Below are 27,860 nucleotides of genomic sequence, written 5' to 3'. Positions count from 1 at the left end.
CGGGTACAGTCGAGGTACATTCCCAAAAAGCGAAAGAACGAGGAAAGACAATATAAACTAAAGGGTACAATTTCAAAGGGGTGCAGGAACAGAAAAATCACTGAAATCACTGAAGGAGGCAGGGTAGGTTGAGAAAATGGTTAAAAAGCCACATGGGTCCTCGGTTTGATAAATAGAGGCAGAGAGTACAAAAGCAGAGAAGTTATGCTGAACATTTATAAAACACTAGTTCAACCTCAGCTGGAATATTGTGTTCAATTCCAGACACTGCACTTTGGAAGGATTTGAGAAGGCGTGGAAAAGTTTCATGAGAATGGTTCCAGGAATGAGACACTTCAGTTACATGATAGATTGGAGAAGCTGCATTGTTCTCCTTAGAGAAGAAATGGTTGAGAGGGGATTTGATAGAGGTGTCCAAAATCATGAGGGGTCTGGACAGAATAGACAGAGAGAAAATGTTCTCATCTGTGGAAGAGTCAAGAACTAGAAGGCATATTTAAGGTGACCAGCAAAAGAACCAAAGACAGGAGGAAAATATTTTTATGCAATGAGCGGTTATGATCTGCAATGCACTAACTGAAAGTGTAGTGGAGGCAGCTTCAGTCACAGTTTCTAAAAGGGAACTGGATAGGTACCTGAAGGAAAAATTTGCAGGGCTATGGGAAAAGACAAGAGTGGGGCTTGCTGTGAAGCTCTTGCAGAGAACTGGCATGGATGCGATGGGCCAAATGGCCTCCTACTGTGCTGCAACCATTCTATGATTCTATGAAAACAAGGACTATCTTTTCAGATCTTAAAGCTCCTAACTGGTAGATCAAAAATAAATTGACTGAATATCCAACAGAAGAAGCTAAAACCAAGAGCACTGTAGCCCAACTAGACTTGAGATGCTAATGTCCTCAAAGTGAAGTTTAGTTGGAAAGCTGATGAACCGCTATAAGTCCTGTGCAAAAGAATGACTAGAAAAACACCACTGAAGTTGAAACTCATTAATCCTAAATCATTTGTTCCTGTACACACAGAACCATAAGGACTGCAGCTAACTGGTAAAAGGATGCAGTGCAAGACAAAGCTTGAATAGACAAAGGTGCAGATAAGAGCTGTGAATGGTCCAGCTAACAGAATTACAAATCCCAGCTAATTTCCCCTAACTGGGTGGCTGAGTCTTAATATGCATATGGAGGCTGAGAGGCCAAAAAGAATGACAATTCTTAATGTAAAGGTATTCACAAATCAGTAACCTAATTCCCTAATTTAAAATACAAACATAAAATGCTTTTCCAGCATTTTCTGTTTTTATTTCAGATTTGCAGCATCCGCAGTAATTTGCTTTTAAGATAAGCCCCTGGTCTGCTGAGTTTCAGCACTCGATACTATTGTCAAACAGCACTGCTCAATCATCACACCAACTCTTAGCGGTGGCTGGTGATTCTCATGCCAAATGCACTTACTTTGTGTTCATCAATCTGCTGTTTGAAGGACTCCAACTCATCTCCTGTAGGCTGTGTTGCCAGCTTTTGAATACGTTCCTCTGTCTGAGTCAGCCAATCTGATAGCTGCTGCAACTGCTGCTGCTGCAGTTCCATTAGCACCTCGTGAAGCCTGAAAAATTTTGGAATTTGGAATTTAATCATGAAACATACAATTCTGAATGAGACTAGGCACAGGTTGGGGGGGTGGGGGGAGGGGGTGTGGTGGTAGTTGGTGGTGGTAAGGGGTCTCTCAGGGAATTAAGGGATATCGGAATTTGGTGGAAAAACTGAACTGTGGCCCAAGGTCAGCCATGATCACACTGAATGGCACAGCAGTCTCGACGGGCCATATGGTCTACTCCTGCTCCTATTTCTGGTGTTTTTGAGTCACCATTATTTTTCAAATAAAAAAAAATTTCACCAAGACCTTGTTGGCAATGCAGGAGTTGAACCTAAGTTACATGCAGTTATGTGGGGAGACTATTAAAATGGGGTATTCTTCTTAGAGCAAAGATGATTAGGGGGGCATTCAACATAGGTGTTCAAAATCATGAGGCATTTTGATAGAATAAACAAAAAAATAGTATTGCTAATGGCGTGAGAATCAGTAACTAGAGGACACAGACTTAGGTTAATTGGCAAAAGAACCAGAGATGCAATGAAGAGATTTCCTTTTTAATCAGTGAGTAACAATAATCTGGAATACAGATGCTGCCAGACCTACTGAATTTTTCCAGATATTTTTGTTTTTGTTTTTGATCTGGAATACATTGCCTGAAATGTGGTGGAAGCAGGGTCAATGACAGTGACTACAGTTCAAAAATACTTCATTGACTATAATGCACTTTGAGATGTCCGATGGTTTGAAAGGCACGATATAAATTCATGTATTTTTCGATAAGTACCTCAAGGGAAGAAATTTGAAGGACAGTGGGAAAGAGCAGGGATTCTAATTGGACAGCTCTTTTAAAGAGCCTACACGGGCATGATGGTCTGAATTGCCTTCTTCTATGCCATGTCATTCTATGAAGAAGATCAAACACTGCAGCTGAACATTGGAATATATTCACAATAGAGGGTCCTGGTTTCCCTTTCCTAACCATGCACATATATAATGTGCTTTAAGCATGCCGAGTTGCAGCAGTCTGCACTGATCACCAACATCATCAAGTGCTTGGATCAGTAAACAAATAACTTCCAAAAGGCAATGACTTTCCACCAGTACAATAGCAGCTGATTTTATGAATATTTTTCATGAAAAATTCACACCTACTAGGAATGGATATCTCCCCATGTGTACAGGTTAGAAGAGAATGGAGAGAGGAGAGGATGAAAGTGAGACAAAACATGAAAGTGGCTACACTACGTAACAGCAAGAATTCTGCAGCCATAACTCAGAAGAATTAGCCTGACATTTTCACTATAAATGTACCTAGAATTTGTGCATAAAGACTTAAAATAGGACCTAGAAGTAATATTGAAATTGATGAGGCTAATCTCAAGACAATATACTGAATCAATAAAATAAATACATTGTTGAAATACACTGTAAAAAGCCCAGTTATGCTAAGTTTCCATAATTCACCATCTTCAAATTTTGCCATGTTCCATGGGAGGGCAAGACTGTGACAGAGATCAATGCAAGATCATCCACTTTGAATTGGACAAATTGGAATAGTTTTCTAAATACATTGGCCTGGATTTTGTGAAGAAAGGCTGCTTGCCACTGACCGTGAGAACATAGCAATCTCTTCGGCAGGGATTTTCCCTCTCCTGACGGCAGTTTAAATCTAGTGCCAAATTAAGAGGATGTCTTGGCATGTAGCAGCAGCAATGTCAGTAAGCAGGTAGGCAACCAATTGAACTGAATTATTCACCAACAGAAAACCATGAAGTTAAAAGCACTTAAACTCTTTCAATCTTAATTTTAATTTTCAGATGACAAAATAAATATATGACTATTAAGACAGAAACTAAAATAAAGATAAAACATTTTAAAAAGAGAAAACTAGTTTAAGAATATGCAGACTTTTTGATCATTGTGGAGAAATTTGACATTCCACAAACATAAAATTAGCCTTTCTGAGTCAGTTAAGGTGTTCAGCAGCAATTATTAAGTTAGCACGCCATTAAAAACCCATTTATACTTCATTCAACAAGATGTGACTTTTTCCAGGGACTTTACGGTGAAACTAACAGAGTTAGATTGAAAGCTCTTGATTCCAGAGGAGATTGCAGTCTGTGGGAACTCTACAGTGCACATATGGAGGGATGCAGGCCTACTGATAACTTCTGGACTTCACGTTATTCTGCACATGTCCGAATTCCAAAGTTGTAGTCAGTTTAAGTTGAGTAGTGACAGCAAATGTTGACAGTTTCAACATCATTACCATAGTAAAATGCTGGCCAATAACAGAAGTTGCGGAGAAGCAGATAGATTTGGGTGTCCAAGTATACAAGTCACTAAAAACTAGGTCACAGATACAAAAGATAATCAAAAAGGCTTATGGAATATTTGTTTTTATCTCAAGAAGCCTGGAATACAACAGGGAGGAAGCAATGCTTAAGCTGCAGAGAAACTTGGTCAGACACATTCGGGATGATGGTGGATCTCAGTGTCCTAGGCATGGTGATGGGCTTTCACTCAAGTCAGAGGTCCAGAGTTAAGCAATATTTTTAAAAATTAACGTTCAAAGCCTTTCTCCAGCCCAGCCATCACAAGCGTTAATTCAACAGCTGTAACAGATAAAAATGGTCTTAAACTACAATGTTAAAGATATTTAGGCTGAACAGTCAGTTTACAACTCACTTGGCTTGTCTGTCCATGCTGGCAACTCTCAGGTTTTCCCATCTAGAATTAAGCAAAGACATCTGCTCTCTGATCTCATTCTCTTCCTCTTCTGTCAGATTGCCCTGTGCAATGAGCTGGTTTCCAGCCTGAAGTACATTACCCACATTACTCTGATGAGCAGTCAGTTCCATCATAAATCCCTAGGTCAGGAAAGATGAAAATTACAGTTAAATTGGGGGGCTACATGCTTAACAAAATCCATCATTGACTAAAAAATGTAATCATACCCACCAATCATCCTAAACCCATTAACAAAAGTCACTCTGGTGCACAAGGGCAACGTCAATAAATATTTTAGTTTACAAGTTTTGTGCCTTGGCTAATTCTGACTTTTAAAAAAAAAATCAGTTTTTCAGCCTAAATCGCAAATGTTATGGAATAAACGATTGCTTTAAAACCCCAAAAATGTATTGTAATTTTTAAAAATCAAATCGTACCATCTTTTCAATCCATGATTAGGACAGCATCCCAGGACGTTATAAAGGTATTAGGTTATTGATATAAATATCCTACAGTCTTCCTCAATGGGGTAAATCAAATTGATTTTCCAGAAAGTCATTCTACTGCATAACTAATTTATCGAACACTATCCTGCAGACTTCATAGCCATTTTCATTTTTCAAAATAAAGAAATATTTAATTACTGACTGCTAGGCATTTTCTCTGCTAATAGCAATGTTTAACATGTTTATGAAAAATTCCTTTACATGCTATTTTGACACAGGTACTAACACATGTATTGTTAAACCCCATGAGTTAAAACTACTTGGAAGGGGAGAATTGGGGGGGCCAGGAGAATAGGGGGATGGGGGGAGGATATAGCCAGTTAGAGCCTTGTGTCTATGTCACCATATTAAGTGTCATGAGTGGCAATTCTACTCCAACAATTGAAACTCCAATGTCTTAATTCGGCCACCAATGCAGCCATATGCACAAGTAAACCACAATATATTGGAGATGTTACATGTTTCTTCATCTACCACTTTGGCAACAGCAACAAATTTCAAAGCATTTCGATCTTTCCCTTTTGTAAAGAAAGAACCTGCATTTTTATAGCACCATCCATATATTCAGGTTGTATAAGAACATGTAAGTGCCACTAAAGTACTTTTTCTAATAGGTGATCCCTGTTGTGATTAATGCAACACTGCAGCCAATTTGCACAGAGTAGGAGTCTACAAATAACAATAAATGATCAGATAAGAACATAAGAATGTCAGAAAAAGGAGGAGGAATAGACCATACTGGCCCTCATGACTGATCTTCTACTTCAATCCCGTTTGCCCACCCACCCATCTTGATTCTCTGAGAGAACAAAAATCTGTCTGTCTATCACCCAGCTTCAAATACATTCAACGATGAAGCAGCACATCCCTCTTATTCATTCATGGGATGTGGGCTTCACTGGCTAGGCTAGCATTTATTGCCCATCCCTAGTTGCCCTTGAGGTGGTGGTGCCTTCTTGAACTGCTGCAGTCCCTGTGGTGTAGGTACACCCACAGTGCTGTTAGGAAGGGAGTTCCAGGATTTTGACCCAGCAACAGTGAAGGAACAGCGATATATTTCCAAGTCAGGATGACGACTGACTTGGAGGAGAACTTCCAGGTGGTGGTGTTCCCATCTATCTGCTGCCCTTGTCCTTCTAGGTGCTAGTGGTCATGGGTTTGGAAGGTGCTGTATAAAGAGCCTTGGTGAATTCCTGCAGTGCATCATGTAGATGGTAAACATTGCTCTGCCGTCCGTCAATAGTGAGGGAGTGAATGTTTGTGGATGTGGTGCCAATCAAGCAGGCTGCTTTGTCTTGGATGGTGTCTAGCTTCTTGAGTGTTATGGGAGCTGAACTCATCCAGGCAAGTGGGGACTATTCCATCACATTCCTGATTTGTGTCTTGTAGATGATGGACAGGCTTTGGGGAGTCAGGAGGTGAGTTACTCATTGCAGGATTCCTAGCATCTGGCCTGCTCTTGTAGCCACAGTATTTATACAGCTAGTCCAGTTCAGTTTCTGGTTAATGGTAAGCCTCAAGATGTTGATAGTGGGAGATTCAGTGATGGTAATGCCATTGAACATCAAGGGGCGCTGGGTGGATTCTCTCTTGTTGGAGATGGTCATTGCCTGACACTTGTGTGGTGCGAATGTTACTTGCCACTAGTCAGCCCAAGCCTGGATATTGTCCAAATCTTGCTGCATTTGGACATGGACTTCTTCAGTATCTGAGGCGTCGCAAATGGTGCTGAACATTGTGCAATCATCAGCGAGCATACCCACTTCTGACCTTATGGCGGAAGGAAGGTAATTGATGAAGCAGCTGAAGATGGTTGGGCCGAGGACACTACCCTGAGGAATTCCTGCGGTGATGTCCTGGAGCAGAGATGATTGACCTCCAACAACTACAACCATCTTCCTTTGTGCTAGGCATGTCTCCAACCAGTGGAGAGTTTTCCCTCTGATTCCCATTGACTCTAGTTTTGCTGGGGCTCAGTCAAATGCAGCTTTGATGTCAAGGGCGGTCACTCCTCACCTCACCTCAGGAGTTCAGCTCTTTTGTCCATGTTTGAACCAAGGCTGTAATGAGGTCAGGAGATGAGTGGCCCTAGAGGAACCCAAACTGTGCATCAGGGAACAGGTCATTGCTAAGCAAGTGCTGCTTGATAGCACTGTTGATGACCCCTTCCATTACTTTACTGATGATCGAGAGTGGACTAATGGGACGGTAATTAGCCGGGTTGGATTTGTCCTGCTTTTTGTGTAAGGACAAACCTGGGCAATTTTCCACATAGCCGGGTAGTTGCAATGCTGTAGCTGTACTGGAACAGCTTGGCTAAGGGCGCGGCAAGTTCTGGAGCACAAGTCTTCAGTGCTATTGCTGGAATATTGTGAGGGCCCATAGCCTTTGCCGTATCCAGTGCCTTCAGCCATTTCTTGATGTCACATGGAGTGAATCGAATTGGCTGAAGAATTGACTGTGATGCTGGGGGCTCCAGAGGAGGCCGAGAAGGATCATCTACTCGGCACTTCCGGCTGAAGGTTGTAGTGATTGCTTCAACCACATCTTTTGCTCTGATGTGCTGGGCTCCTCATCATTGAGAATGGGGATATTTGTGGAGCCTCCTCCTCCAGTGAATTGTTTAATTGTCCACCATTCACGATTGGATATGGTAGGACTGTAGAACTTAGATCTGATCCATTGGTTATATGATCACTTAGCTCTGTCTATCATTTGCTGCTTATGCTGTTTGGCAAGCAAGTACTTCTGTTTTATAGCTTCACCAGGTTCACACCTCATTTTTAGGTATGCCTGGTGCTGCCCCTTGCATGGTCTCCTGCACTCTTCATTGAACCAGGGTTAATCCCCTGGCTTGAAGGTCATGGTAGAGTGGAGGATATGCCGGACCATGAGGTTACAGATTGTGTTCAAGTACAATTCTGCTGCTGTTGATGGCCCACAGCGCCTCATTCCTAGCTTTGAGATGTTAGATTTGTTCGAAATCTATCCCATTTAGCACGCTGGTAGTGCCACACAACACAATGGAAGGTATCCTTAACGTGAGGGCGGGACTTCATCTCCACAATGACTGTGCAGTGGTCATGGACAGATACATCTGCGGCAGGCAGGTTGGTGAGGATGAAGTCAAGTATTTTTCCCTTCTTGTTGGTTCCCTCACCACCTGCTGCAGACCCAATGTAGCAGCTTTTAGGACTCAGCCAACTCAGTTAGTAGTGGTGTTACTGAGCCACTCTTGGTGATGGACATTGAAGGCCCCTTGCCAGCCTCAGGTCTTCCTCCAAGTGGTGTTCAACATAAAGAAACACTGATTCAACAGCTGAAGGAGGGCGGAACTTTCCTTGCCCCTGTTTGACCTGATGCCATGAGACTTCATGGGGTCCAGAGTCGATGTTGAGGACTCCCAGGGCAACTCCCTCCCCCACTGTATACCACTGTGCCGCCACCTTTGCTGGGTCTGTCCTGCTGGTGAGACATAACAGGGATGTTGATGATGGTGGACATTCTGATTCCATGAGGATGACTACATGAGGATGACAGCTCTCCCAATTTGTAGGCCAGGCCAGGTAAGGAGGACAGATTTCCTTCCCACCAGCTGGGTTTTACAACAATGTCATCAAACTTTTAGTTCCAGGATTTTATCTGCCGTGGCGGGATTTGAATCTGGGTCCCCAGAGCATTAGCCTGGGTCTCTGGGTTACTGGTCCAGCGACAATCGCCACCCCTAAAGGGTAGAGAATTCAAAAGGTTCACAACCCTCTGAGTGACGAAATTTTTCATCATCCTAAACGATTGATCCCTTATCCTGAGACTGTGCCCCTGTGTTCTAGATTCCCCAGCCAGGGGAAACAATTCCTCAATGTCTTCCCTGTCAAGCCCCTTCAGAATCTTGCATGTTTCGATCATCTCTCATTTTTCTGAGCTCCAGGGGGTATAAAGCCAATTTAGAATCAATCATAGAATGATAGAATAGTTATAGCACAGAAGGGTGTCATTCGGCCCAATGTGTCTGTGCTGGCTCTTTGCAAGAGCAATTTACTTGGTGCCACTCCCCCATCTTTTTCATGTTGCCCTGCAAATTTCTCCTTTTCAGATAATGCTCCAATTCCCTTCTGAATACCTTCATCTCACCCTCAGGCAATGCATTCCAGATCCCAACTCCTCGCTGTACGAAAATGTTTTCCTCATGTCGCCATTGCTTCTTTTGCCAATTACTCTAAATCTGTGCCCTCTGGTTTGTCAATCCTCCCACCAATGGTAACAGTTTCTCTCAATGTACTCTGTCCAGTCTCCTTATGATTTTGAATACCTCTATGAAACCTCCTCTCAACCTTCTCTTCTCCAAGGAGGACAGTCCCAACTTCTCCAATCGGTCTATGTAACTGAAGATTCGCATACCTGGAACCGTTCTTATAAATCATTTCCGCTCTCTTATCCTTCCTAAAGAGTTGTGGTCGGGACTGGATACAATACTCCAGTTGACGCTGAACAAATGTTTTACTCAGCCTCTCATCAAAAGACGACACTCACATCCCAGGAACAGATCTACTGAAACTTCAGCTGTACCAACTCAAATGCAAGTAATCCTTCCTAAATATGGAGACCAAAACTGTGCACAGTACTCCAGGTGTGGTCTCACCAAAGTCCTATACAATTGTGGCAAGACTTCCTTATTCTCGTACTCCAATCCTCTTCTAATGAAGGTCAACGTGTTGTTTGTTTTTCCAATTGCTTGCTGTACCTGTATGCTAACTTTCTATGTTCCTTGTACAAATATACCCAAGTCTCTCTCAACATCAACATTTAGAAGTCAGACTTGAAAAAAATTCTGCTTTACTATTCTTACAACCAAAGTGAATAACCTCACAATACGCTTCATCTGCCACCTTGTTACCCACTCACTTCACCTGTATCTTTTTGTAGCCTCCTCACAGTTTACATTCCCATCCAAGTTTGAATCGTCAGCAAACTTGGTTACTTTACTCTTGGTCTCTTCATTTAGATTATAAATAGATGAGGCCCCACACCTTTTTTCAGCAGTCCACTGATTACAGAATTGAAAACGCCCCATTTATCCTTACTCTCTGCCTCCTGTCCATTAACCAATCCTCTATCCATGTTAATATATTATCCCCAACTCCAAGAGCCCTGTCTCGTGTATTAACCTTTTGTGTGGCATCTTATCAAACACCTTTTGAAAACCCAAGCATGTGACATCTACTGGCTCCCCTTTACCTACCCTGTCAGTTAGATCCTTAAAAAACTCTAATAAATTCTTCAAACATGATTTCCCTTTTGCAAAACCATGTTGACCCTGTCTGATCATAACATGATTTTCTAAGTGCATTATTAAGATTTCCATAATATATTCCAGCAGTTTCCAGACTATTAATGTCAGGCTAACTGGCCTGTCATTCCCTGTTTTCTGTCTCCCTCCTTTCCTCCTTGAATAGCAGTGTTATATTTGCTAAATTCCAATCCAGAATCTAGGGATTTTTGGAAAATCAAGACCAGTGCAGCCATTATCTCTGCAGCTACCACTTTTAGAACCTTAGGATATAGGCCATTAGATCCTGGGGATTTGTTGACTTCTAGTCCTTTCAGTTTCTTCAACATTTTTTCTCTGCTGACATTAATTACTTTCCTCACTTCTAATATCCCCTTGGTTACCCTCTATTTCTGGCAAGCAATTTGTGTCTTCTATTCTGAAAATAGACATAAAATAATTGTTCAATGTCTATGCCATCTTATAATTCTCCATGGTAATTTCTCCTGTCTCTCTCGAAGTTAATATGGAATTCAATTGTATTATATCTTTTCCCCCTAGCAGATCTTTTACTAAAAGATTACTAATCAATCCTGCCTCATTACACCTAATTGCCTCCACAACATATTTTTCCAGTAAACTGATGCAAAAGTTCTACATACTCATCTTCCAGACCTCCTATACCAATTTGACTTGTCCAGTCTAATGTTAAAGTCCGCCACAATTATTACATTATCTTTGTTACAAGTTGCAATTCTTTCTTGCTTAATGGTCTATGAAATATTTAATTTTATTATTTTACCACTATTCTTTGCATGTACTTTATTAGCTAATGCACTGTAACCATTAAACTCTCTGTCCCTCCTGTCCCACTCTGCTTGCCTTTATCCAAATGACTACACTGCTCTATTGCCTCAACTTTGCACTTTAGATTTCTAAACTTCCCTTCCCCTAACCCCACTCCCCTCATTTAATTTAAAGCCCTGTACACAATCCTAGTTACAATAAATCTTAACTGTATTTTATTTTACTTCTAACAAAGATTTAGAGTACAAGACCAAGCCTGACAGTTCCTAATACAGTTAGCTGTGCATACCTCATGGATGTGAAACTGCTCCTTCACCTCCTCAACATCAGAGGAGATGTCATCTTGCATGTGAAGAGTGTCCTCAGCAGACAATAACCATGTTAGAACTTCCTCCAAAACTGCCTGGTAACTGTCCAAATCCACGTCTGTCTCAGGCACAGTGCTGGAAGTTTCAGCCCGAGAGCTCGGTGACTCCTTCTCGGAGGTCACATTCTAATCAAAGAATAGAAGAAGAATCATCCTTTTAACACTAGTGGTTATTCAATTTGTAAGTTAAGAACTTTAGAACATCTAACTTATCAACTAGTCCAGGGATTGATCCAAACTGGGGTCTCCAAGCCCTTTGTTTTTGTGAACTATACAGGTATGTACCTTGATGTTTCAAGGCCCACAAATAATCTACAGACATTTCAAGTCACAGACACAAGCAGATTATGATGCTCTGATTTAGAATTTATACAAAACAGTCAGTACAGCCCTTTCCAAACCTCCAGTCTCTCGAAACTCAAACAAGGCAACAGAGAAAGAATCAACAGCAGGACTGATTTGTCTGGGCTTCAAGGGCAAGGCAGCTAAAGCTCAGGGGCCACATAAAACCCAAAGGTTGTCATTTGGACACCTCCTTTAATGTTTTCTGCTTATTAAATGCTTACTAACTCCCACCATTTTTTGTTAAAGTTGAAGTGTTATAACCAATTGCAATCAGTAATCTATTTAATACAGTATCCATTAGGGTCAACATTTATAATGTATTTAAAATTAATAATACAGCATTTTAATGCAAAAACATCAGCATCACAATGACCACCATTGTCTGATATTGTTTAGGAATGCCTCTTAGTCACTTTGTATCTTTTCAATGATGCTTAGATAAGGGGCAAGAAAGCCACAACAAACAAAAAGGATTCCCTAGTGTATAATCACAAGGTATATGGGCTTGTGTTCAGCAATATTGTGCATCTGCCTCAGAGCCAATAACAAAATAAGCCCAATAATGTTGAGGGACCATATGGAACCAGTGCTCTAGTTGAATAATTCACTAATGTCACCCCAGAACTCTCGCCATTGTGTACTTCACTAGCTACATGATACCAGGCAGTTCCATACCTGCTGACGAGATAAAGGACCCTCTGCATTTTCAACTTTGTACTGCCTTGGTAGAGTCTCCACTTCAAGGATGTCCTCCATCGTGACTTGTTGAGGAAGCACCTCAAATAAAGAGGTTACGTACATGATGATGGATTTCTTGTCAGGTAGGGAAACGGCAATATCTGGATGAAAAGTAGCATAAATCAGAAATGGAGACCTAGACAAATACCACAGGGGTATAAAATTAAAACCTAAAATTTGTTCAAGCCTACACATGATAACCATAGGGACCAGACCTACTTCAAAAATTCAGCATTCTGCACCTGTCCACTAATGTTTTCACCACTCTCTCTCTAAAAGGCCACCTTTGAAGTGTTGCAGTAAGTGCACTCAACTGAGGGAGAGGGGGTAGTGAAGTGATTTCAAATTCACAAAGGAGTTATATTAGTTCCGCTATAAGAGCGAGAAATATGCAGCAATATCACAGGTTTCAAAACCCAAATATGCAACAGTAAGAGGATGCTTCATAAGCCAATGCTAAGTCAATTCACCTGGACAATACAATTTTGCAAATCCAATTTTGAACCAGATTGAGCCAATGTATCCTGCATTCAAATCATCACATAGCTGTGATATGCAATTTCTGAAGACACTTTTACTGTTAGAATTGATTCTTTTCTCCAACATTCAGTGAAGTTTATCAAAATACAAAGTTTAACAAAAGGACAGCAGTTGGAATACCAGCCAACATAGATTAAAATTACTAGTTTAAAAATGCCGATTTTCAATAGCAAAAAAAAGCCATATATATATAGCTATTTCGTCAAGTGACAATATGGTTCAATCAAATAGCCCTTTGAATGAGAAGATACGATTTCAGTCAAATGTAAGACCAGGTCAATACATAATGCAGTTTGCATCACACTTTATCTCAATCTCTAACATAGCACAATGAAGCAGTTGTGCCCACATGCAGAAAGACCTGCACGACGTTCAGGCTTGGGCTGGTAAGTTACAAGTAACATGCAGACCATACAAGTGACAGGTAATGATCATCTCCAACAAAAGTGTATCTAGCTACCCCTCTTTGATAATCAATGGCATTACTGTCACCAAATCCTCCACCTACAACAGCCTGGGGTCATCATTGACCGGAAACTTAACTGGATCAGCCACATAAGAACTCTGGTTACAAAAGCAGGTCAGAGGCTGGGTATCAGCAGTGAATGACTCCCCAAAGCCTTTCCATTACCTACAAGGCACAAGTCAAGGCTGTGATGGAATACTCAGCACCATTCAAGAAAAATGTCCCAACTTGATCGGCACTCCAATCACAACCTAAAATATTCATTTCCTCTACTACTGTTACACCATGGTTCCAGTGTGTACCATCCACAAGATGCACGCACTGCAGCAACTCACCAAAGCATCTTCACTAGCACCTCCCAAACCTGCAACATCTACCACCTAGAAGGACAAGGGTAACAGGTGCATGAGAACATTAGTATCCACAAGTCCCTGTCCAAGCCACACACCATCCTGAGTTGGAAATAGATCATTGTCACCCAACAGTTCTGTGGGAGTACCTTCACCACTCCTGCAGCATTTCAAGAAGGCGGTTCACCACCACCACCTTCTCAAGGATAATTATAGATGGACAATAAATGCTGGCCTTGCTGGCGATGCCACATCCCAGGAATAGATTAAAAAAAGGGATGGTCACCTCAGTTTTTCATTGCCAAAAAACAATGTAAATTAAATTGCTCAAGACTGAAAAATTAGTCAAACATTTGGAATAACAAATTTAAGGAATAACTGAGAATGACTAAACTCACCATGGATGAACTTAATCATCATGACTGTGACAGTTTGTGCCCCAACTGTCTGACCTTACAATGCAATTGAGCAGCCCATTTCAGAATTGAGGGAAGTCATGAAATTGAAGGCATTCAATACAAACAATTTTAGGCTTCACAGAAGAATCACTTTGCTTTGTGCAGCCTTTTCAAAAATCCCAGGAGCATAGCATTAAAACAAGTCTGGGTTTTTAGTAACAAAGTTTCAAATTTAGGAGGTGACAATTTAAAAAAGGTTGCCATACAGTAAAAAGATGACTTCTCCTTTTTCAACAGAAATTGAAATAGGGAAGAATGCAAATACTGCCAAGCAGAAGCTTTTCCACAGAAATAACTAAGCTAAGTTCCACTGACAAAGTGCATTCTTCTCAAACACAATCTCATGTACAAATTTTACAGCTTTCAAAGAACAAAATAGGGTTGCTTAAGCAATAACATATGGCCAATGAGGGATATTCCAGGAGCAGTTTTATGAGCCAGCACTATAAATGTGTGGGAAATTAAGCACATTCAAGGGCTCACTGTAACCAAGCTAGGTCACTTAAACTGCTCAAAATAACTCCTGCTGATCATTACAAAGTTCTTTTACCAAGTCAAATACTAGTTTGAAAATGCTAAACAAAAAGATGCAAAATTAGAGACAGTAATTCATGGGTAGACTTCAACCTAGTACACTGCACTTACTGCTCCAGCCACCATCTCACTGCACTGAGGAAACCAAAGGTGACTGCTTTAATCGAGCATCTCCCAAAGTGGCCCTGAACTCCCTATGACTCATTATTTTAAGTCTTCTTGTGATTCGTACAACTAATGGATCACACACCATCATGTTTTATGTCAGTTTTTCCAATCTTACTAAAACATCTTGTTTATTTTATCATAGTTCTGGTGAGGGATATACAAGAAAATGTAACCATCCTTTCTATTTACAGATACTGGCCTGCTATGTATTTCCAGCATTATCTGTTTTTATTCCTACAGCAATGGGTGCACCAACACCAAATGGATGGCAGTGGTTCAAGAAGGCTGTTTTTTTTTTCATTAATTCATGGGCTGTGGGCATCACTGGCAAGGCCAGCATTTATTGCCCATTCCTAATTATCCTTGAGAAAGTGGTGGTGAGTTGCCTTCTTAAACCGCTGCAGTGCATCCGGTGTAGGGACATCTACAGTGCTGTTAGGGAGGGAGTTCCAGTTTTACACCCAGTGACAGTAAAAGAGCAGTGATATAGATCCAATAAGGATGTTGTGGCTTGGAGGGGAACTTGGAGGTTGTGGACTTCCCATTCATGCACTGTCCTAATCTTCGAGGGAGTAGAGGTCATGGGTTTGGAAGGTGCTGCCAAAGGAATTTTGGCGAGTTGCTGCAATGCAACTTGTAGATGATACTATGCGTCCATGGTGGAGGGAATGAATGTTTAAGGTGGTGGATGGGGTGCCGATCAAGCGGTTAGCTTTGTCCTTTATGATGTCGATCTACTTGAGTGTTGTTAGAGCTGCAGTCACCCAGGTAAGTAGTGAGCATTCCATCACACTCCTGACTTGTGCCTTGTAGATGTGGCCAGGCTTTGGGGAGTCAGGAGGTGAGGTACTCATTGCGGAATTCCCAGGCTCTGACCAGATCTTGCAGCCACACTATTTATATGGCTAGTCCAGTTCAGTTTCTGGCCAATGGTAACCCCCCAGGATGTTGATAGTAAGGGATTCAGTGATGGGGGTCACCATTGACCAGAAACTGAACTGGACCAGCCACATAAATACTGTAGCTACAAGAGCAGGTCAGAGGATAGGAATCCTGCAACATGTAACTCACCTCCTGACTCCCCAAAGACCATCTACAAGGCACAAGCCAGGAATGTGATGGAATACTCCCTACTTGCCTGGATGACTGTAGCTCCCACAACACTCAAGAAGCTTGACACATCCAGGACAAAGCGGTCCTCTGGATTGGCACCACATCCACAAACGTTCACACCCTCCACCACCAACGCATAGTAGCAGCGGTATGTACCATCTCCAAGATGCATTGCAAGAATTCAACAAGGCTCCTTCGACAGTGCCTTCCAAACCCATGACAACTACCACCTAGAAGGACAAGGGCAGCAGATAGATGGGAATACCAGCTGAAAGTTCCCCTCCAAGTCACTCACCATCCTGACTTGGAAATATATCATCGTTCCTTCACTGTCGTTGCGTCAAAATCCTGGAAATCCCTTCCTAACAGCACTATGGGTGTACCTACACTACATAGACCGCAGCGGTTCAAGAAGGCAACTCACCACCTCCTTCTCAAGAGCAACTAGGGGTGGGCAATTAACGCTGGCCCAGCCAGCGAAGCCTACATCCAGTGGATGAATAATAAAAAAAAAATTGAATGTCAAGGGGGGATAGTTATTTCTCTCTTTTTGGAGATGGTCATTGATGAAGCAGCTGAAGATGGTTAAGCCTAAGATGCTGTCTTGAGGAACACTTGCAGTGATATCCTGGGGCTGAGTTGATTGGCCTCCGATAACCACCACCATAGTCGTTTGGTAGTACAGAACTTGAGTATTGCTGAAAAAAGAGACATGTCAAAGCTTTTTAACTTGCACTCATCAGTACACTTCGCAAGAATATCAGTATAAGGGGAAAACAACAAATTGTACCTCAGATTACTCTGGAAGCGCAAGATATCTCAAAAATTTGAGCAACAGCTGAAGTTACCTGTTTCACACTGCTGCTATGCAGGAGCATCACATGTGGTATTCGCCACTAACAGGATGCTGCTGTCAAGCCAAAAAGACATTCTGCCTTTAACACAAATGAATAACGTGGTATGTGAATTTCAGTGCCACTGTGATGCTAGGTATGTAGGCCGTATATCCTAGAGGCTGACAGATCATATCAAACAAGAGTGCCCCAGCCGCTGTTCACAACAGACAAGGTACAGACCATACCAAACCAGCCCATACTTGCAAAAGTCAACACAGTGTCCAACATTAGATGTGATTCCGCAATTGGATAACATTTGCTCAGTAATCCTCAGTAATGCTAAGATTTAAGCTGACAACCAATTTAAGATTGTCAGTTGGGCTCGCAATGTGGTCATCCATTTAAAACAGAGCTGAGGTGAAATTTTTTCACTCAGAAGGTCATGAGTCTTTGGAATTTCTTCCTGAAAAGGCAGTGGAAGCAGAGTCTTTGAATATTTTTAAGGCAGAGGTGGATAGATTCTTGATAAGCAAGGGGGCGACAGGTGGTCGGCAGGATGCAGATTTGAGATTACAATCAGAGTAGGCTCGAGGGACTGAATGGTCCACTCCTGCTCTTTGTTTATATGTGATTCCCATCTAGCTTTGTAAAATCAGCTAACTTAGATACATCATTTTCTGTCTCTTTGTCCAAGTCTTTATTATGGATTGTAAATAGCTGAGGCCCCAGCACTGAACATTGTGGCACTTCACTAGTCACAGCCTACAAATTTGAAAATGCCCTGTTTATCCCTATTCTCCATTTCCTGTCAAATAACCAATCCTATATCCATGCTAATATATTGCCCCTAATTCTATGAGCCCTTATCTTGCATACTAATCTTTTGTGTGACACCTTATCACATGCCTTTTGGCAATCTAAGCACACCACACCTACTGGTTCCCCTTTATCTACCCTTCTGGTTATGTCCTCAAAAAAACTCATAATAAATTTCCTTTTGTAAAATCACATTGACTTTGTTTGATCATAGTATGATTTTCTAGGTCACTGTCTGGATTTCCTTAGTAATAGATTCCAGCATTTTCCCATCATGTACTGACTGTGGCAAATCTATTCTAAGGTCTCTGTTAATGGTCCAAATCTCCCTCCCTTGCCCCACCAACCTCTTCAGCAGCACAGTCAAGATCAGAAATACAGCAGAGCAGATGACAAATACTTCATGGCGCTGCTTAGTCTCACCCATTTATACTATTCAGAATGAATTCACTGCACTGTGTCATATAGATGAACCAGATGCACTAATACCAAACTACAGCTAACCTTCAGGGTCCAGCAGCTTCTCTATCCCCAGATGCTTTTTAGCCATGTTAAAAGCATGTTCCAGGCGTCCCATTGCAGACATCTTCATAACTTTATCCCAGCTGATCAAACCTGGTCTGGAAGAGACATGGTTTTAAAACAATGTTCAATTAGAAAACAATATGTTGTAGAGGAATAGTTTTAAGTTATAATCAAAGTATGATGGCCAGTGCCTAGGTCTCAGTGGTCACTGAGCAACACAATACCAGCAAGGTTCCAGGCTCAGCTCCTGATCTGTATTCAATTTTGGCTACTGCTTTGAAGGAGTTACCACAATTCAGAAAAAGCACCAATCCAATCTCTCACCCCAACACAATGGCATGTGTGTGGACAGCAGGAATAACAGGAATGTGCTCAGCTGTGAAGACCCTGGTCAAATGAACTACAGGAACTAGTTGATGAGATAAACAGAAGAAGAACAAACATTCCCAATAATGAATGCATCCTCCTACCCTACAGTACATATATGACATGGAAACTTAGAACCGTTCAGTTGTGTGGTTATTTCAGTGATTTGTATAATTGGTTAATTGCAAGGTAGAGGAAAAAATGAGGAAAGCAGGAAGCTGATTTCCATATTTGAGATTTAATTTGTTATTATGGTCAAGATTAGATTCTTATGACTACTAAGTGCAACATAATGTTCACAAAGTGGGCAAGAACCATTCCATGTTAAGATCCTAAAAAAATGTTTCAAAAACAAAATATGTTAATTTACTGCAAATGCAGTAAGATCAGGACCATTCTCCAACCCCTCCCCACTTTCTTACAGTTGGGGTCAATCTTGAGTGCAGGTGGACTTACCTTATCCATTGTTTAAATTCATACAAACAAAAACATAATTTCTTACAATCCCACACAACAACATCAATGTCATGTTACTAACCAGAGGACACAGTGGAGGGGATCTTTATCCGAAACAGTTATCAAACGTAATGAAAATATCATATATGAAAGCAAAATACAGCGGATGCTGGAAAAAAAATTTTTTAATTCATTCACGGGATGTGGGCTTCGCTGGCTGGGCCAGCACGTATTGCCCTTGAGAAGGCGGTGGTGAGCTGCCTTCTTAAACTGCTGCAGTCCATGTGGTGTAAGTACACCAACAGTGCTGTTAGGAAGGGAGTTCCACAATTTTGACACAGTGACAGTGAAGGAATGGTGATATTTTTCCAAATCAGGATGGTGAGTGACTTGGAGGGGAACTTCCAGGTCTGTGGTGTTCCCATCTATCTGCTGCCCTTGTCCTTCTAGGTGGTAGCGGTCAAGGGTTTGGAAGGTGCTGCATAAGGAGCCTTGATGAATTCCTGCAGTGCATCTTGTAGATGGTACACACTGCTACTACTGTGCGTCGGTGGTGGAGGGAGTGAATGTTTGTGGATGTGGTGCCAATTAAGCAGACTGTTTTGTCCTGGATGGTGTCCCACTTCTTCAGTTTTGTAGGAGCTGCACTCATCCAGGCAAGTGGGGAGGATTCCATCACATTCCTGACTTGTGCCTTGTGGATGGTGGACAGGCTTTGGGGAGTCAGGAGGTGAGTTACTCGTTGCATGATTCCTAGCCTCTAATCTGCTCTTGTAGCCACAGTATTTATATAGCTAGTCCAGTTCAGTTTCTGGTCAATGGTAACCCCCAGGATGTTGAAAGTGGGGGATTCAGTGATGGTAATGCCATCAAGGGGTGATTCTCTCTTGTTGGAGATGGTCATTGCCTGACACTTGTGTGACGTGAATGTTACTTGCCACTTGTCAGCCCAAACCTGTATATTGTCCAGGTCTTGCTGCATTTGGACATGGACTGCTTAAGAATCTGAGGAGTCACAAATGGTGCTGAACATTGTGCAATCATCAGCGAACATTCCCACTTCTGACCTTATGATGGAAGGAAGGTCATTGATGAAGCAGCTGAAGATGGTTGGGCCAAGGACACTACCCTGAGGAACTCCTGCGGTTATGTCCTGGAGTCGAGATGATTGACCTCCAACAACTACAACCATCTTCCTTTGTGCTTGGTATGACTCCAACCTGTGGAGAGAGTTTTCCCTCTGATTCCCATTGACCCCAGTTTTGCTAGGGCTCCTTGATGCCACACACAGTCAAATACGGCTTTGATGTCAAGGGCAGTCACTCTCACCTCACCTCAGGAGTTCAGCTCGTTTGTCCATATTTGAACCAAGGCTGTAATGAAGTCAGGAGCTGAGTGGCCCTAGCAGAACCCAAACTGGGCATCAGTGAGCAGGTTATTGCTAAGCAAGTGCTGCTTGATAACACTGTTGGTCACCCCTTCCATTACTTTACTGATGATTGAGAGTAGACTGATGGGGCGGTAATTAGCCGGGTTGGATTTGTCCAGCTGTTTGTGTACAGGACATAGCTGGGCAATTTTCCACGTGGCCTGGTAGATGCCAGTGTTGCAGCTATACTGAAACAGCTTGGCTAGGGGCATGGCAAGTTCTGGAGCACAAGTCTTCAGTACTATTGCCAGAATATTATCAGGGACCCTAGCCTTTGCAGTATCCAGTGCCTTCAGCCTTTTCTTGATATCACATGCAGTGAATCGAATTGGCTGAAGAATGGCATCTGTGATGCTAGGGACCTCTGGAGGAGGCCAAGATGGATCATCCACTCAGCACTTCTGGCTAAAGATTGTTGTGAATGCTTCAGCCTCATCTTTTGCACTGCTATGCTGGGCTCCTCCATCACTGAGAATGAGGATATTTGTGGTGTCTCCTCCTCCAGTGAATTGTTTAATTGTCCACCTCCATTCACGACTGGGTATGCCAAGACTGCAGACCTTAGATCTGATCCGTTGCTTGTGGGATCGCTTAACTCTGTCTATCACTTGCTGCTTATGCGGTTTGGCATGCAAGTAGTCCTGTGTTATAGCTTCACCAGGTTGACACCTCATTTTTAGGTATGTCTGGTGCTGCCCTCCTGCACTCTTCATTGGACCAGGGTTGATCCCCTGGCTTTTCGGTAATGGTAGAGTGGGGGATATGCCAGGCCATGAGGTTACGGACTGTGTTTGAGTACAATTCTGCTGTTGATGACCCACAATGCCTGGATGCCCAGTCTTGAGTTGCTAGATCTATTCAAAATCTATCCCATTTAGCACAGTGGTAGTGCCACACAACACGATGGAGGGTATCCTCAATGTGAAGATGGGACTTCGTCTCCACAATGACTGTGCAGTGATCCCTCCTACCGAGTACGAAATAAAAACATAAAATGCTGGAAAAACCCATCAGGCCTAGTAGCATTAAGATAAAAGCAAAATACTGCGGATGCTGGAAATCTGAAACAAAAACAAAAATAGCTGGAAAAACTCAGCAGGTCTGACAGCATCTGCAAAGATGAACACAGTTGACATTTCGAGTCCATATGACTCTTCATCAGAACAGATATACAGACTCGAAACGTCAACTGTGTTCCTCTCTGCAGATGCTGTCAGACCTGCTGAGTTTTTCTAGCTATTTTTATTTTTGTTTTTGTTGGCCTTGTGGCATATTTGAAGAGAGAAACAGAGTTAACATTTTGAGTCCATATGACTCTTCTTCAGAGCTAGAATGAAAATATCAGGTGTTTGGGCTCCATGCAACTGCCAACAGTAGCAAGTAGTCAAGTTCTACAGCCCAATAAGGTCCAGGTTCACTTTTTGGTCTTTCTTAAATTGGATAAAATCAGCCGGCTAACCTTTCAGGTATTACAACCAAAGGAGGATTTGAGAGAGAAAAAACTGGCAAGGGCCCACTCCTATCCAGTGACCACTGGTAGAAATGAATAGGGATGAATGCTGGGTGGAGAGAGAATTAGGCTTGGTTAAGATGCCCTGCAGTTGAATAAGCTGTCAAGATTCACCATCAAGACCTGCTCATCAATAATGGACAAGGTACCCGTGCACCTGCCACCTGTGCAGAAGGAAAAAAAAAGGCAATTCTAAGAATTTGAACAAGTCAAATAAACATTATGCTTTTGGACTTCCTTGCATTGAATCCTCAAAGGCCACTCCACAAAGTGAACCTTCACATTCTGCAAAACAGGTGCCCAATAATTAGGTAACTATATACAGCCCAGGGATTGAACAGAAAGCCTAGATACTGCATTTGGCTACCAGATATATCACATGGCTTCACATGATTTCCATGACTAAGGAAAGCAGAGGGACTGTGATGTAATTTATAAGCTATCAAACAGGTTTAGAAACAGTAAATAAATAAGCAGGCATTAGCAAAACAAACAGATTCCCAATAATCTACAAAATTAATTATTTTCCTTGAATATAAAGGCAGTGTCTCCTATACTAAGGATAAGGTCAAACCTCATCTGAACCAAGGACTCTTGACCACAACCTCCCAAGGGCACTAGCTAATTTTCCATGGAACCCATTTGTCCTCTATCTACCTACAGTGGCTACAGAAGGACCAAAGAACTGATCCAGACTAATTTCTCAGATTTAATTTTGCAAACCTCCATAATTTGACTGGAAGAAGGAAAATGAATACTGAATCTCTCAGACTCCAGTAAAGCTGTCAAACATATATTTTAAAATGGCACATTTTAGTTGAATATCTTGGGGTGTCTGCCTAAGAACAAATTAATTTAAAAAAAACAGAGGATAAACTGTGAGATGTTCTTTCATCTAAGAACAACGCTAACAATAAACATTTGGATATCCAGGCCTTCCTGAATTATACTAGCTGATCTGCATCAGCCAGACTGGGTCATTTTTCAACTCAACCTGGTTTTAACCCTTTATGAACCACACTGAAAAAATAATGACAGCCCAGCCACAAAAATTTACAATTCTGTCACGAGAAAAACATAATGCATTAGAATTCTGAAATACTGTAATTGCAGACCAAATTGAATTTTAGTTTAAATCACATTTGCATAAATTCCATATTTTTCATGCCTTGTATTTTTTAAACCAAATCTTCAGCATACCAATGATTCTCTAAGCTTAAAACAACAACTTACATTGACATAGCACCTTTAACATAAACATTCCAAGGAGCTTCACAGCAGCAATATAAAACAAAGTATGGCACTGAGCCACATAAGGGGATATATCTTGATTAAAGAGGTAAATATTAAGAAGTGCCTTAAAGGGGAAAGGGGAGGCAGGGAGGAGTAGGGAGGGAATTCTAGAGCTTGGGGCCTAGGCAACTGAAGGCACAGCCACCAATCGTGGAGCAATTATATTTCAGAATGCCCAAGAGGCCAGAATTAGAGAAGCTCTGAAATCTCAAAGGGCTATGGAGTTGGAGGAGATCAGAGATAAAAAGGGGCAAAGCCATGGAGGGAATAGAAAACATGGGAGAATTTTGAAATACTTGACCACAAACCAATGTAGGTCAGCAAGCACAGAGATGATGGAGGAATGGTAATTGCTGACAGTGAAGACATGAGCAGCAGAGTTTTGGATGGCCCCAAGGTTCTGGAGGATAGAATGTGGGAGACCTGCCAGGAGTGCATTAGAATAGTCGAGTCCAGAGATAATGAAGGCATGGATGAGGCTTTCAGCAGCAGATGAGCTGAGACAAGGGTAAAGTTGGGCAATATTACGGAGGTGGAAAGAGGCGGTCTTAAAGATGATGCAAATGAGGTTAGAAGCTCATCTCGGGATCAACTGGGACACCAAGGTTGTGAACAGACTGACTTAATCTCAGACTATTGTCGGAAGTGGGATGAAGTTGGTAGTTAGGAAACAGAGTTTGGAATGGGGATCAAAAACAGTCTTCCCAATATTTAACTTGAGGAAATTTCTGCTCATCCACTGCTGGATGTCAGATAACAGTCTATAATTTAGCAACAGAGGAGAAGTCACAAGACATGGTGGTGAGGTAGAGATGTGTGTTGCCAGAGTACATGCAAAAACTAATACTGTGTCTTCAGTTGATGACTCCACGCAGCAATGGATTGGAAGGTTATAATTTCAACCAATTATCATTTGGTGTCACAGATATCTAAAATTTTCTAATACACGATGTATGCTAAAACAAATCTACTTGCCTAATTATGCCTGATACCTACTTGTGCCTATGAAGAATGGCATTTAAAGCAAGTCCATCAGCCCAGCTGGTTGTAAAATTCAAAACATTAACTTGTTTGTAAGGTCGGGTTGACTGACGGACCCAGCTCAGCAGAATCTTCTCACTGTTGGTCTGTTGCAAATCTGACATTATAGCTTTCATTATATCCTTAACCTGTATCAAAGTATAATATAATTAGTCAGATTAAAATAATTTACAATAAGAATTAAAGTTAAACCACAATCTCTGGCAGAAGCTAGGGAAAAAAGAAAAATGTTTGCACAAATGGCTCAGCCATTAGGTACACTTTTCCCTTAGGAACCATCTTACCTACCCTAACTGCTGCCTGTTAATTAAGGATGCTTCAGTCACTATTACCTTCACTGCATTAGATAGTGATCATGTCAAATGTGTGAAGGAGTTGCTTGTTAAAATGTATTTGGTAACTTCCTTACTTTCAGTTGTAAAAGGTGCATCAGAACCCTTCAGTAGATGAACAAGCAAATGGGCTGAGCTGGTAAATGTTTACTCACCTGCCAATGTAGAATAATACTCCAAATAAGCCCAAGTGTCAGTTTATGGTTTCCATCCACAATATCAGTTCCACCGATATTTACCAGTTCCACCTGGAGAAGGAAAGAAACAGGAATAACTTTTACATCACAACAGAAACTAAAATCATTTAAGATTCACCAAGTTCTACATCTATCCCAAAAGTTAATCTCAAAAGGGAAAAGCACTGTATCCATTATAAGTTCATCTCAAAGGAGAGGTACCATATTATAATGTATATCTTAACTTTCAGAGAAAATAGTGTCACCTTATGATATAAAATGAACCAACAGAACACATTCAATTTCTTCCACACCCTTCTCAACATGAAGTTTTTAAATATTGAATTAAGATGTTGAGAAGCAAAGCAGATCAAGGGTCTGCAGTGAGGAGTCATACATAATGCAAAGAATACCATTGTGGTGTGGGAGATGGGACATCACTGCAGGAGTTCCTTCAGGTGCCATGCTTAGCTCAGCCACCTTTCGCTGTTTCATTAAGAATTTCCCTAGTTCATTAAGTCAGGAGTAGAGCTGTTCAATGACAATTCTACAGTGTTCAATCCCATTCACAACTCCGTTATGATGTGGCAGATGATGTGTGTCAGGCGGATCGAATCCACGAGGGAAACTTGATCACGCAGTCATAGCTGTTTTGCAATTTGTATTTTATTTTGAGATGCATGTCTTGAATTGAGAAGTAATGAGACTACTGACGTTTCAGAGGTTTTTAGAAAACGGACTTAAACATTTATTAAAAAAAGATTTCAAGCACATACATAAGTCTACAAATTACTATAATAATAACTCCTAAAACCCCTAATTAATCTTGCTCCCAGTTACCCCTCCATTAAGGCAACAGTAAAAACAAAATAAACAGACTCAGTCAAAGCAACACAATATCCTGGACAGTCGCATTCAAAATGAGTATTCTCAGCTTCGGCTCCTATAGACAGCAACTTGCTGCACAGAGGCTTTTCACACTTGTGTTAGATCTTAGAACGCCTTCTCCTCTTACACAGCCTCATCTCCTTTATACATATTTCTCCCATTTCAATGCAAATTCCATTGTTCTACTATGTCTTTGCAACTCTACTTTTCTCATAATATAAATCTTTCATAATACTAATTTTATCAGTAACCTTTGGGAAAAATAAACACACTATTTGGCTTAGCTTCTTCTGGCTAGGTGTAACATCTTACCATCTCTTTGAAATTCAAATTAATCTAATTTATCTAAAGATGCAAATTTTCCTTACATTCACATTCTAAAACTTCAGCCATGTTCACATATTTAGCATTTCAAAACTAGCTTCTTTTTGATGACTCAAAAGCCTCCAGACTAGCTGTCTCCAATTCAATTAAGTCTCCCTCACACACACACACACAGACAGAAAAACCAATCCAAACCCCACTATTAGCCTACTTATACAATAAATCAGAATATTATGAATATTATTATATTTTCATGACAACTCCCCCAATAATGAAGTAGCCAATGCCATCCAACAGCAAGACCAGGATAACATCCCAGCATGAGTTTAGAGTCATGTCACATTGGTGTCTGGTATTGACCACCTTGAATAATGGAATAATGTTGTTTATTAATTCGTGACCTTCAGTGTAACCACTATCACCAAGTTTCTGCATAATAACTAGAATGAGCATAATATATTTGAAATCTTCACAAAGTTCATTTTCCTTCTAAAATACTGTCATTATCATCCATTTCTGATTTTCTTCTCAACAGGTAATTTGAAACGTTTCTTAGTGTCTAATTCTGTTGCTACCTCTGACTTATGCTATATTTTCTCTTTATTCAGGAAAAAAATACATGCACCTGGTAAAATCACTGTACAGCTTGACGGTAATTAAGAATTTGGTTTGGTCAATAAACATGCTCAGATACAGGGGAAAATAATCGCGCAACAAATTGTGCAATTTGATATTAAATACAAAAAATAATCATCTACATTTTCACTCAAAGTATTTAAAGCGGACAGGATTTTTAAAAATTCCTTAAAACACTCCCCAAACCTGTGCTAAATCAACAATTATAATTTATGAAGCAGAAGGGATTAAGAGTTTGATGAAAAAATCACTGATGGGTAATCCTTTAGCTGTAACATTAAGTCACTAAACTCTCAGAAGCTCACACTAAGAGTTACTTGCTGGAATTGGTCTTTCCCAGAATTTTTTCTTTTAGGGGATGAGAGCTGCAGGAGACGGAAGAGGAAGGTAGATCCCTGCAACAAACAATCACACTTCCTGATGAACCATGTGACAATATGACAATACCCCTTCCTCATTCAAAACAGAACAAAGGGGAAGAGGAAAGGGGCAAAATTTAGGAGCTGTGGTATTGCAAAATTGTATAGTGTTCTTGTATAAAAATTCACAATAACACGAGAAACAGAAGCAGGAGTAGACCACATGGCCCATCGAGCCTGCTCCACCATTCAATGCAATCATGGCTGATCTTGGGCTACAACTCCATTTTCCTGCCCACTCCCCTTATCCTTCAATTCCCTGAGAGCCCAAAAATCTGACATTTGAATTTGAATGCTGTTCAGACAATATAAAATGTCTATAAAAACATCTGGCTGGCTTGTGTAAATTTTCAGCATATATGTTCCCAAACATAAGGCTAAAGGTATATTTGTGGACACAAATAAAAACAGCAAATGCTGAAAAAAATCAGATCTGACAGCATCTGAGAAGAGAGAAACAGAGTTAACATTTCGAGTCCATATGATTCTTCTTCGGAGTCATGGACACACACTTCAGATTTGTGAACATACATTTGTTACTTTTCGTTCATGACCATAGATGCAATGCAACGCTTGCAACCATAACGCAACATCAAGCTTCAAGTTGCACATGATAATTTTCTATTGCAATTATCATTTTACACACAATCACGTTTTAAATGAAGCAGATTATTCATTGAAAAATTTTAAAAAATTACAGCTTTTGCCAGAGTAAAACCTTAGTAATCTTGTTTAAACGTGACAGTACATTGCAAAAAGCTGACTGCTTTCATGTCAAAATTTACCTTGCACTTAGTGCGCCCTGAACCCTGTAACCTAAATGGACTAAAGA

General features: G+C 41.1%; 1 protein-coding gene across 8 annotated transcripts in view; it reads right to left on the bottom strand.

Annotated features, from left to right (window-relative positions):
• The window catches only part of utrn (utrophin), a 664,110-nt gene that overhangs the window by 544,686 nt on the left and 91,564 nt on the right, over nt 1-27,860 (bottom strand). For all 8 annotated transcript variants that reach the window (XM_041182782.1, XM_041182783.1, XM_041182789.1 and 5 more), the window contains exons 6-12: nt 24,741-24,833; nt 24,209-24,381; nt 18,138-18,253; nt 12,290-12,453; nt 11,192-11,395; nt 4,282-4,463; nt 1,452-1,602 (exon numbers count right to left, since the gene is read on the bottom strand). In XM_041182782.1, coding sequence (XP_041038716.1) covers nt 1,452-1,602; nt 4,282-4,463; nt 11,192-11,395; nt 12,290-12,453; nt 18,138-18,253; nt 24,209-24,381; nt 24,741-24,833 — 1,083 coding nt within the window. The remainder of the gene's footprint in view (nt 1-1,451; nt 1,603-4,281; nt 4,464-11,191; nt 11,396-12,289; nt 12,454-18,137; nt 18,254-24,208; nt 24,382-24,740; nt 24,834-27,860) is intronic.

The sequence above is a fragment of the Carcharodon carcharias genome, chromosome 2 (assembly GCF_017639515.1).
Source record: "Carcharodon carcharias isolate sCarCar2 chromosome 2, sCarCar2.pri, whole genome shotgun sequence".
Taxonomy (NCBI): Eukaryota; Metazoa; Chordata; class Chondrichthyes; order Lamniformes; family Lamnidae; genus Carcharodon; species Carcharodon carcharias.
Note: the sequence above shows the minus strand (reverse complement) of the source record. Positions and strands in the feature narration are given on the sequence as shown.